We start from the raw sequence: 13564 nt of genomic DNA on the forward strand, positions 1-13564 counted from the left end.
AAAGAAGAAAATATAGAGAATTGATATGTAAGAGAGTAAGATATAGATTAAATAGATAGGTAGATAAGTTAATAAATAAGTAAATAGAGAGAGAGAGAGAAAGAGGGAGATAGATATAAATTTAAAGACAGAGAGAAATAGATATAGATAAATAAATAGATTAAATAGGCAGATAAAGAAGAAAATATAGAGAATTGATATGTAAGAGAGTAAGATAGATTAAATAGATATATAAATAAATACAGATAGATAGAGAGAGAGAGAGAGAGAGAGAGAGAGAGTGAGTGAGTGATTGAGTGAGTGTGTGTGTGTGTGTGTGTGTGTGTGTGTGTGTGTGTGAGAGAGAGAGAGAGAGAGAGAGAGAGAGAGAGAGAGAGTGTGTGTGTGTGAGAGAGAGAGAGAGAGAGACTACGTTCACTAACTCTAACTAAACTCTCACGATATCTGAATATCTAACTAAACTCTCAGTTATTGGGTTGTCCGGAAAATAATGCAGGATTTTAAGTTTTCATTAAAAAAAATCTATATAAAATATTCTGTTTACGTCTACAGGATTACTCATTTGTATGAATGTCAACACTTATTAATCCTCTTCCAAATGATATTGTTTGTTTACCTCTGTAGCATTCCGCTACTTGGAAATAATTCAGTCATCCTTATAATGTCAAAGCGAGAATTTCGTACGATTTTCTTTTACGAGTTTAAACTCGGCCGAAGCGGAGCCCAAACGGCTAGAAACATTAACCAAGTCTGGGGCGAGGGTTGTGTTAATGAGTGCACTGTGCAAAGGTGGTTTAAAAAATTTCGGGAGGGAGATTTCAGCCTTGAAGATGAAGAAGGTCGTGGAAGGCCTTCCTCTCTTAATGATGATGTTCTGCGATCAGTGGTGGAAGAAAACCCCAAAACAACTGTTCGAGAACTTGCAGAGCAACTCAAAGTCAGTAAAACGACCGTCGCTGACCACCTCAAGGCGATTGGAAAAGTGAAAAAACTCGAAAATTGGGTTCCACACTCATTAAACGATCGCCAAAAAATCAGCGCTTTGATGTTTGTGCATCACTTCTTTGTCGAAACAAAAATGACCCATTTCTGGCCAGAATTGTTACATGTGACGAAAAGTGGATTCTCTACGATAACACTAGACGTTCTGGACAGTGGCTCGACAAAGGAGAAGCTCCAAAGCCCCCAACTCATCAAAAAAAGGTAATGGTTACGGTATGGTGGGCTTCATTTGGTTTAATACACTACAGCTTCTTAAATCCTGGCGAAACCATCAATGCTGAATCATACTGTAACCAAATTAATACCATGCATCAGAAATTGGCAGTAATGAAGCCCTCTTTGGTCAATCGGAAAGGGCCCATTTTGTTGCATGACAACGCTCGACCACATGTGTCACGTGTAACGTCACAAAAATTATTGGAGCTTGGCTATGAAACTTTGCCTCACCCACCCTACTCTCCGGACCTCTCGCCTACTGACTACCATTTTTTTAGACACCTGGACCACTACTTACAACACATAATATTCAAAAATCAAACGGAACTGGAAAATGCATTTATTGACTTTATCAATTCTAAAAATTCTGAATTCTACTCAGACGGAATTAATAAGTTACCAACACGTTGGGAGAAATGTATTGAGAGTATGGGAAATTATTTTGATTAAAGAACATTGCTTTAAAGTAAATAGTTTCTTTTTTTTTGTTTAATACCAAAATCCTGCATTATTTTCCGGACAACCCAATAGATTGCACTGACAAGTGAGCAATCCAACAAAAAGGCTTTATCGTTTTAAAAAAACTATCCTGTGAAAATCAAGAATTTCAGATATCCCTCTATAATTGGGGTTACATAATTTTCTATTGAACCGGTCCAGAATGAAACAATTTTCAAGAAATAATGGGCCACGTTTCAGTTGTGCTGTCGCAAACGTGGAAGCAACAGCCGTGAAGGGGGAGCGTGTACGATTCCCCCTGTGGGCAAACTGGCGTGAATGAAAGGTTAATGGACAATAATTCGTCCGGAGATATTTTCGACTCCCGTCCAATTTCTTGCAATCGCTTTCGATGAAAAATGGTTATCAGCAGCATTGGTGCACGAGATCAAAGACAGATGTGGGCGATTTTTCCCGATCCATTTGTTTTCTTATTAATGAAAAGGTTTATTTGATTTCCTTGTGGGGCTTGCGTGTTGAACGTGAAATTTAAGACCAAATTAAATAATAAGACTTCCTTTGAAGAACATTTTTGTTAAAAATAAAAATCTGTCAAATAAACCCTACTATTAGGACAAATTCCAGACATTCCTCTAACTCTTAAAACATATCCTTTGTGAATAGCAGAATTCTTTGTTCAGCAAAGATGTTTTTATAATTTTTTTTATACATACTTAATGAATACTTCAGAAGCTTTTTTTTATCATGAACGCATAAATCGTCTTGATTGTCTTGCCTTATCTTGCAAAAAATAAGAGTAGTCTGTCTTAATTAAATTAGAATAGAGCCGAAAAACGCAATTAAAAATTTCCATACCAATTAAAATGTTGCAAGATTGGTGTAAGTTTATACAACATATTAAAATATACCAATTCACCAATTTTTGTTTGTTAAATCCTTAGTAAATAATTTAAAAGAAAATAATGTATATTAATAAATTTTGTTTTGCTTTCAGATCAAATGAGTGGGAGAACAACCCATGATTAAATGTGGAGGTGAGTAATGTACTTTAGCACCTGATTTATCGATTACTGTTTATCGAACAATGAACAGTTATTTGAATTACATCTACATGATTCACATTAAAGGAACGATTCATAGTATTTATCTGTAAATCATAAATTTATAAAGTACTGTATAAATCTAAAAAAAATGGAAAGAAAATCATAGAAAAGCTAATAATTACAACGAAAGAAGGAATCCAAACATTGCAAAGAATACGGAAATAATAAAAAATAATAGAAACTACTTTGATAATAACGAACCGGACAAATCATCCAATATTTAGGCGACCAATACCAATGCGGACCTACCAAAAGCACATATCTTTCGATATATCAATAACCTTTTTCAAAATTATTATTCAAATCGATAATTTTATTACAAAGCTTGTAATTTGTTGGGACATACCCTTTTACAACCCCCATTTACAACCATACCCTTAATCCATTACCATACCATACCGCAACACCTATAAATCTCGATATTTTTTACTTTTTGACCTTAACCTATATTTTGTTTATATTTACAGTAATATTGTATATTCCATGAGGGACATTGTGGATTAATCATGTAGTTAGTAATAGCTGTTTATGAACAAATGAACGATCAAATTTGTTCTTGGTTGATTTCAATGATCCTTTCAGAAGATTTTTTCTTCCGATGGCTTGTAGCAATTTCTCCTTATTTTCTTTTCTCTAGTGGTTTAGTTTGTGTCATAATGGGTCGTTTAAGCGAAAGCATTGCGCTACTTTACTAATCACCTTGGCGATGTCAATCGTCGGTTTCAAGGACCGTTAAGAGGTACAGGTAGGCTGAGAGTCATCCGAGCAACCAAATTCTGGGCGCCCCAGAAACGCAATTCAATATTATGGTGTGTCATGAGCGGGATTCGAACCCACGTCTTCGGCTGCTCAACCACTTGAGCTATCGTGACTTCATTCGACTCGGACACCAACTTCTTGCCATTTTTCTTTTTGCCATTTATCTCAACCAAACCCTTAATTAAAGATTAATTAATTGAAAAGAATTTATTTGGTTAATCGGGCCACGAAACCAAAAATATGTAATAAGCAAAATGAAGTATACCTTCACTAATGCTCTCCGTGGCCATTTCATTTGTCTCCGAGAATCAAATAGGAGGATGAGACGGAAGTTGATGTCCGAGTGGATCGAAGTCACGATACCTCAAGTGGTAGAGCGGCGGCGTATTTAGCCGAAGATTCGAATCCCGCACGTGACACTGACTTTTTTATCTCAACCAAAACCTTAATTAAAGAGTAATTAATTGAAAAGAATTTATTTGGTCAATCGGGCCACGAAACCTAAAAGATTATGGTGTAATTTTGTCGTTACAGATTATTTTGGTCCACCTACTTTCGCCGGTTTGGTCTGGCAGACGCGTTTCAGCATCTTCAACGTGTACGATATTGTACGAACATGCTATATCATGTCGGTATAACGGAGAACTTTATTTAGAGCAGTGGTCAATGGGTCATTCTGAATCTCCAAAGGACGTATGATTTATTACACTATAAAACTATGGACATGGTTAGACAGAACAGACTTGACAGTCCATTTAAGAAGGTGGTGCATTGTTCTACCTATAGTGCGCCGAAAAATGCGCAACACTATATAATATTAGTTATCTATTTAAAAATAATAATGTAGTAAAGTAGTAAGAATTGTATAGATTTTTAGCTTTCTCATCTGCTTCACTTGAATCGCAAATTTAAAAATTGTTTCTGTTGTCTCTCGATTTCCGTTGATCCTGATCTGTCTAATCGCTCCATTGCAGCATGTTCAGTGGTTGGCTGTGTGTTATTTTGTCATCGTGTGCTTTTCATGCGTTTGTAAATTTATAAAGGGGTGTGTCGGTGTCATTGAATGTCCATGAAATGAATTTGTTGTTTTTGCGTTTCTTTTTTCTTCTGGGATTATGGAATTTATCATATTCGACCAGAAATAAGTAAATTAATTTTTTCTTATTCGCGTGATTATCGTGACTTTTTCGGATTTCCTTTATTCCCATATTAAGAAATTTATAAAGGATTTATACAGACAACCCACATTCTTATTAGGGATGCTCCCGGTGTAAGGGAACTCGGTTCCATTCATCTCGGAAACCGGTTGCTTTGAAAGTTATTAACCCCGGGCTGTTGGTAATGCGCCGTCCTGACCCGGGGACGTTTTCCTCGCGAAAAACCGGCCGGCGAGGGAGCACAGTGTGAAAATTCTGTCTCGGATTATCGGAAAAATCCCCCGGAACACCTTCGACACCGCGAATTCCGACGGGCCGGGTTCTAACAATGGGCCTTTTATCTCGCGAAGATCCGAGAAGACAATACGTTTAAGAGACGAGGGCCATGAACTTTTACATAAAACGATCGCAGGTATGAAATAACAGCCGCCTACATGAGGAATTCTGGTTTTTACATATCGCTTATGTTACAGGCATGCCGATAATTTTTTTTTTAATTTGACGCGTCCATTTAAATGTTTCTGTCTTAATAACTCTATTTTTAAACACTCGGGTAGCTCTAATAAAAATAAAATCCAATATGTTATTCTTCGTGTATAGCAATTAGTAATGGCCGTAACAAATCTGGTCCGCTTCTCTTCGCTTTTTCATAGACCGGATTCCGACGCGTTTCGGGATAAAGTCAGCTTTCGTCGGTCGTTGTTCTCCTTTCTTATCGCCAATCTCAACGTTCACAGGTTTATCTGTGAATTAAAATTTTATAATAATAGCCATGGATAAATAGCAAATAATCGGCAGACAAACGACAAAAATTTCTCATACATATACACTAACAAAGAAGCAAAGTATAAAAAAATAAAAATACAAATAAAAACTTTTAGAAGGGAAAATTAATTAAAATTAAAATTTACGAAAATAAAGGATTTTCTTTTAATTTGAGATAAAGTGATATAAAATTAAATTTAACAACCAAGGTTTCTTCCATTTTCAATTTATAAATAATTGGTAAAAAAATGAAGTAAATATAAAAGAATTATATTATAGTTTAAAAAACCTCTTAGAAGATAATTACAAAATTAATTACAATTAAAAGTAAAATTTATACAATAAATATAAAAATAAAGGATTTTTCTGATAAAGTAATATAATATAAAAGAATTATTTTATAATTTAAAAAACCTCTGAGAAGACAATTAGAAAATTAATTAAAATTAAAATTTATAAAAAAATGAAAACAAAGGATTTTTCTTTTAAGTTGAGATAAAGTGATATAATGTAAAATCTTACAACAAATGCTTCTTCTATTTATAAATATTGAATATAATAACCCTTCTATAAAATAATTATTTTACATGAAAAAACCTCTTACAAGACAAATGGAAAATTAATTACAATTAAATTTATAAAAAATGTGTGTTTCTTGGAGACCCGTTGTTTCTAATTTGTTCAAGTTGTGAGGATTGGTCAAGAATGAAGTAGTTTAGAAAAACACCTTTTTCATGTTTGCCTACGTTTTGACCTTTACTCGGTCATGTTCAGTGCATAAAGTGTGGTGCTATTCTTGTAGTGTCATATTGCTTTTGTGTGAAAGTGATGTCAAACCAATATGGCACCATGACAATACCGCACTTTATGCACTGAAGATGAAATAAATAAAGGTCGAAACTTTAACAAAAAAAAATGAAAAAAGTCTACCTACTTCTTCTACCTCATTCTAGTCCGCTCTTCACGACTTCAACAAACTATAAAAAAATAAATATAAAAATTAACCAATTATTTTAATTTGAGATAATGTGATATAAAATTAAATCTAAAACAAATGCTTCTTCTATTTTTAAATATATAATAATTGATCTATAAAATTATTATTTTATATTTAAAAACACCTCGAAACAATCTTTTTTCTTCAAGAGTTTGGTTTTCTAAGAGATGTTAAAACTTTAATAAATGTAACTGTATGTCAATAAAATATAAACTATCATATAAGACAAACATGATAATAGTTCTATGAGTTTTTTTAAATAAATCTGTTCTTCTATATCTTTGTATTGATTATGCACGGGCTAACGTAATAGAGGTTTTCTCCTTAATTGTTGGAGCTAGATTTTTCAAATTTTATTTACAGTTCATTAAACCTACCTTCAAATGGGTAACAATGATGCAGAATCGTGTTGGGAGATTTTTAAGAAATTTGCGGTAACGGGACTTTCATGGACAAAAGGAATATTTAGGTCTCTACGGGTAGTTTCGTTGGACAGATAATTTTCTTATCTTAATTTTCATCTATATCGTTAATATTATTTGATAAATTGTCACGAATAATTTATCTGTCGGATTGACAAAGTTAGTAAATATCACAACGCAGTTCGTGATCAAGCTGCTGTCAGGTCAGCACTTTTCCCTCATCGATCTCTCAACTTCGCAAATTTCAATCATTGAACGTGCTGGCAAGTACATAATTGTCCGTTTGCGGTTTGGGAATGGAAAAAAACTATGCTGGGCGAAATTTATAAAAGGAAAGTTGGAGAGAATTTTGATCGGTGACGATTCCAGCAATGGATATAGAAGAGAAAAACCCGTTGGAGACCAAAACAGCGAGGATTAGATTGACCAAAATGATAAGTAAATGACAATTATTTTGAGTGGTGTATGTGAAACTATTATCATTGCTTTTTATAGTTAATTCCGTCAGAATAACATTTTTTGGGGAAATTAACCTTTTCAAATATCAAATTAACCCTTTCCTTAAAAACACAAAAACCTTGGATGTTGTATGATATGTAATCACATAAAGTAAAATAGGCGTTTGGAAAAACAATATATATAATATTAAAGTTAAAAATTATATAAAATAAAGGATTCTTCTTTATCTTTGCGTGCTTACAGATATATTTTTATATTATAGATTGGTTAAGAAATTTTGTAACCACTGTATAAAAGAATAATCGGTTATTTTCATATTTAATTTTACTTAATTTTTAATTTTCATATGGTTTTTTATTTAATTTTATATTATATAAGAGCTCAATTATTTTATATTAAAAAATTCTCAGATTAAAAGAGAAAGAATAAGTCAATTTATATAATTACACTTTAATTATAATTAATTTTCATATAGTTTTCTAAGTACCCAATTATTTTATACTTAAAACAAATAGAGACGACATACAGGAATTTTATGACTACCTCCTTAGTTTTTTTAATGCTTAAAAAAAAGTTTAATTTGAAATTAAAAATGGACAATTTTTACTTAAAAAGAGTAAATTGAATGTTAAAGAGGATTAATTTGAAGTTGAAATTAACTTTAATTTTATTTTAGATGCTTATGTTTCATATAATCTCTCAGGTTTTTTTTTTATATTTTAAAGAAAGGGTCAATTTGAAATTTAGAAGATGCTAATTTGAAATTAAAAAGTATTAATTTGACGTAATAAAACTATGTATATTTATCATTGTTCTGAACAGATGTGTACTTGAAAGGTGATAAATTTATGATCTTTACCATTAAAATAAGTTCTTTTATACTAACTATTACTATCTAAATTACTAACATATCGTTTAATCAAACAGCGAACTTTAAAAAAATCCTCGGAAAATCGACAATCGCCATTATTGATAGTGACAGTCCTTGATAATGATCTTTAAGTCAATAAGGCGTTTTATGTAAAATCGTAAATATATACAGCAACGAGTGGGCTTTTTTCTTCTTTATAATTCTCCGCTTGTTAGAAGGATATATTGTCGAGGAAACGATCCGAGTGAAGCCCAGGGGGATTAGCATACATAGAGAAACAAATCGGGCTTTTCTTCCTTATATCCTTCCCACAGGGAGAGAAGCATGATGAAGATCACGAACGGAAAGGACGAAGGACAAGAATTCCAAGTGTGCTCCAGAAGCACCTTACCGCCCTCGAGGCACGTCTCGGCGCATTTTATTAAAATAACTCGCATCCTTTACAAGGACAAGGGGCTTGTTAGTTTTACAGAAAGGGTTCTTCCATTTTACGTTAAATCTACACATTTATTCAACCTACGGAATTATTATTATTTATTAAGTTTACTGTTACATCTTGAAGAAAAATCTTGATTCCCTATCGTCTAAGAAGTATAAAGTTATCTCTTAAATATATTTCTTCACCTTGCATCGTAATTCGATACAGGCTTAGTCGATCATCCCTTATTCGTCAAAAGCGGAAGAGAAAGGTAATAACGTAAGAAAGGTTAATACGTCTGCATAAATTTGCTTAATTTTGAAAAATCTTAACTTGTGATTGCAGAAGCCAAACCCAACACTAACAATAAGCGATCAATTTGGATTTTGCCATGATTTATATAATTTTTAAACTATTTAAGCTAGGCGGCAGGACTAAAACATCAAGCGTTTAATTAATTATATGCCTTTTGTTACTCAAACGTCGTGACGTCTGACTCGTCTTTTCCCATTTAATTCAAAATATTATTAACGCATTTTTTAATAATCTATTACAGAATAGAATGATGAAGTTATGAAAAAAGTAATAAATTGTGTTTTACTTTACTTTTATTATGACTTCTTTTAACTTGTTTTTCTTTTGCATTTTATACTTTATTTTTTACATTACATTATTTCTTATTAATTGTACTATAAGCTAATTTGTTTTAATTTGCTTTATTTTACTTACTCACCACTTGTCCGCTTGTACTACTTCTCTTTTGTGTATTTTTTTCTTATGCATATTTTTATGCTTGACTGATAGACCCTGGGATAGACATGATAGAGAAACAAGAGTCGGTTATCAGAATACCCAAGTCCTTGCATCCAAATTAGCAGCGCCAGGAGTGAATGATGAAACATGAATTTAAATAAAAAATGCATGAAGGCAAAAGAACAGCAAAAAAAAAGATGGCGAGGCCATAATGGTAACTTGCTAGTGTGAATGAAGGGGCTTATCCCCAATTACCCCGAGATATATCGATTACTCTGGGGTAGTCAGAATGAATGTGATTTATTAGCGTTAATGGAGGGGGTTTATCCTCAACGACCCCGATGAATATCGAATACTCTGGGGCAATGTGAATGAATGTGTGAATGTTATTTATTAGCGTTAATGGAGGGGGTTTATCCGCAACGACCCCGATGAATATCGAATACTCTGGGGCAGTGTGAATGAATGTGTGAATGTTATTTATTAGCGTTAATGGAGGGGGTTTATCCGCAACGACCCCGATGAATGTCGAATACTCTGGGGTAGTGTGAATGTAACTTGTTAGTGTGAATGAAGGGGCTTATCCCCAATTACCCCGAGATATAGCAATTACTCTGGGGTAGTGTGAATGTGATTTATTAACGTTAATGGAGGGGTTTTATCCCCAACGACTCCGAGGAATATCGAATACTCTGGGGCAGTGTGAATGTAACTTGTTAATTTGAATGAAGGGGCTTATCCCCAATTACCCCGAGGGATATCAAATATTCCGGGGTAGTGTTAACAAAGTCTGGTGTTAATGTAACTTATTAGCGTGAAAGGCATATCTCCATATCTTCTCCAAATACCCGGAGGAATATCGAGTACTTTAGGGTAGTGTGAATGTTAACCAGACTATCATGTTTCTGTTTAATTTTGTTTGTTATTTGTGTTATTTTATCTACAACTGGCCCTGAGGTGCAGAGAGGGTAGCAGTAGGATAATGAAAAGAGAAAAAGAGAGTTGGTTACCGTTATAAAATATCACAAAACCTCATAACTGGGAAGAGAATCATTACAAATAGAAGGCTTAAAACGCGAGAAAGATAAAAGAAATACATACCTAAAAAAGAAGGGATGATGGCCAAGTATTTTTCCGGCCATAAAGCTAAAAAATAAAAAAAATAAAAATCAGAGTCGACGATAATGACTTTTAATCAATTTGACTTAGGATGAACTCCGCAATTATTGACGTCTCTTTACTGGACATCCTCGATGATATTTCAGGTTATTGCTGTCCTCAATTCAACTGCTTATTAAAACATTTCGGTACGTTGCAGTAATAAGTAATAAGTAATTATTAGGCTTCTTCCTTCTTTATCTCACACTTTGCTCCTATTATGGTATATTTTATTGTTTTAAACTTTTTTTAATGATAAATTATTTATTTTTACGTTTTTTTTTCTTCTTTAACCCGTTATCATCTTATCTATACTCTACTGTATTTCGGGATTTCTATCTTCGAAACGTTATTTTAATCTTTCTAATTTATTCAGCTTGAAATGGTGTAATTTGTGCGTTTCATTTTGAAAAAAATAAAACTTTTTTTTGTTAATCGCTCCAGGATCAATAGTGTTAATGGCCCCTCGAGGCCGAATTTACATCCGACGATTTATAACGGGCGAGATCGGCCATCGCAATCTCAGATTCAAGACGAAATGAGATATTGTGGACTTTTTTCTCATCCTTCCGAACCATCTCAGGACGAATGAAATAATAAATCAGAAAGATACGGACATAACTGGCTAATGGCTGGTCACTTTTATTCAGTCCTGATCAAGATACATTTCCAGTTTGTAGACAATAAAATTATATTTAAAATTCGCCGACCTGCGCTTTTGGTTCCGTTTTTTAACGTATAAAATAACTTATTATGTAACTTTAAGGCTATCTGACAATTTTTGAGAACAAGATAAGCTATATTATTCTACTCTTCTTTTATTCCCAGTTGCTGTTATCCTTCTTTAATTTCACATGGCTTATTTCAGGATTAAGAATAACCATATTATCTTTTTATTATATTGGCAAAACTGAGCTGCCTCCCTTCTTTAGTTTCGTATTTTTTACGTGTAAAAACATTAGTACATTATTAGCACTAAAATATTTGTACTAATTAGTCGTAGTACACGGGACCGCGGTGTCCGAGTGGTTTGGGCATATGACTCGAATCTACCACGCTAGAGGTCGTGAGTTCAATTCCCGGCATAGCGGAATTTTATTGAGAAATAATTTAAAAAATTTTTAAAGACTTTTTGGCCTCTCATCCGCAATACCTAACATGTAGTTAGAAATTAAGCCAACCCATTTTTTCATTATTATTATTTTATTTGTGCCCTATACATATTCGTACATGTTACAAATGTGATTAAAAAAATGTTTTTTGCACACGGTCACAACACTAACACTAATGCCAGACCTGTACCCGGAGGACACATGCCATGAGAAACCAGTCTCTGCTGTACTCAGTGTGAGGGATTGAGGAGCAAGGTCTCGAGACCATCGTCGATTAAAGCGACGAGGAGTTGAGAGTGCTTGAGAAGTAGGGTTAGGATGGATCGAGGGGTGAAATTTTTGGGCGTAATTAGGAGATGTGACTGGAAGGATTGGATGTGCTGGATGTTGGATGGCTTGACAGAACCCCACAGTGCCACTCCGTATGTCCAAAGTGGTGCATCTTTTACATAGTTTAGATTTGACGGTCGTCCGATTCTGGTCTTAGAAGGTTTCCTAGTTGTCCAAGTCTTCTGGTAAGTTGTGATCTCTTAAGATTCCACGTCAGACTGATGTTTAGTATTAGACCTAAGTATTTGATTTGAGTGGAAGTCGGTTTCTCTTTGTTGTTGATGTACACTGACAACACTGTTTTCTCAATGTAAACGTACAGTGAGTACATTTTTCTTCATTCAGTCTTGCCCTTCACTTTTTGCCCCATTCTTCAATAAGCTCAAGGTATTCTTGGATGCTGGAAGTAACTTGGATAGTATTCGAGGTAGAGTACAAAATTAAAGTATGGTAGGTGGTGATGACGATATCGCATATAGGTAGGTCATCACTATAAAACATACAAAGTATGGGACAATTCTGACTGTTCTAATTTTTCTTTCCCCCAGCAATGCGACAGGACTGGTATAACGTACATCACAAAAAACAAATTTTTCTATTGGGGAAATTTAAGATTATTGAGCTAATTTGGGCCTTCTTTGCCAATTTCAGTACATGAATTATTATTAATGATAAATTAATATTAGTTAAAACAATTTAGCATAATCCGTTCTGGTAATTTTATTTATTTTTTAAATATTTTTTTAAATTACAATCTGTAATTATTATTTACAATATGTAATTTGCGGATACATGAACTTATATACAACTATTTACATTGAGGGGAGCAAAAAATCAATGTTATCCTCCCTCTTCACTTTGTTTATGTTGTTTTACTGTTTACTCAGAAAGGAGATCGCGGGCCATTTCCTCTTGAGATGCCTTATGGGGTTCTATTGGACAGGGCTTGGGCAAGACTATTTGGATGGTGGGAGAGTTTTTTGTGGAACTTGGTAAATTTTTGGATAGGAATTTGAAGGTCGTTATGGAGTGTAGCATTTGAGGCATAATAAGGAGCATTTACAATGGATCTGAGGACTTTAGATTGAAAGGATTGGAGACGTTGGATAGTGGAAGGTTTAGCGGTTCTATTCCGATGTCCGAATCGGTTGTAGTAGTGATTTGTAAATTGTAAGTAGTAATTGTAAGTCTCGATAGTTTAGACTGTCGTCCCACAAGTCTGTGCAGTAGACCATATCGTCTGTTTAGGTTTTGTCGTGTCAGTCGTGTATTTTGATTCCATGTTAGTGGTGAGTCTAGGTGGAAACCAAGGTAGCGAACGCAGTCGGATTTGGGGATAGGAACGTTGTTGTATTGTATCGTGAGAGGAGATCTGCTTCGGAGTGTAAATGTGACATGGACGTTCTTGCTTTCGTTTATCTTCATTTTCCATTGCCTATACCAATCTGCTATACATGAGATATGTTCCTGCAGATCTTCCGAAGCAACCGCAGGATCGGAATTGGAGGATAGTATTGCTGTGTCATCGGCGAAGGGTGCAAGTAGGGTGGTAAGTTTAGTGGGAATACCTGCAGTATAAAGGA

At 34.1% G+C, this 13564-nt stretch overlaps 1 protein-coding gene across 1 annotated transcript in view; it reads left to right on the plus strand.

The window, feature by feature from the left end:
• Window positions 1-13564, plus strand: part of LOC106664851 — a 106098-nt gene that overhangs the window by 16793 nt on the left and 75741 nt on the right. The window contains exon 2 of the mRNA XM_014390877.2: window positions 2672-2711. Within this exon, the coding sequence (XP_014246363.1) occupies window positions 2696-2711 (16 nt within the window). The 5' untranslated portion in view covers window positions 2672-2695. The remainder of the gene's footprint in view (window positions 1-2671; window positions 2712-13564) is intronic.

The sequence above is a fragment of the Cimex lectularius genome, unplaced genomic scaffold (genome assembly GCF_000648675.2).
Source record: "Cimex lectularius strain Harlan isolate CLEC.00 unplaced genomic scaffold, Clec_2.1 scaffold208, whole genome shotgun sequence".
Lineage (NCBI taxonomy): Eukaryota > Metazoa > Arthropoda > Insecta > Hemiptera > Cimicidae > Cimex > Cimex lectularius.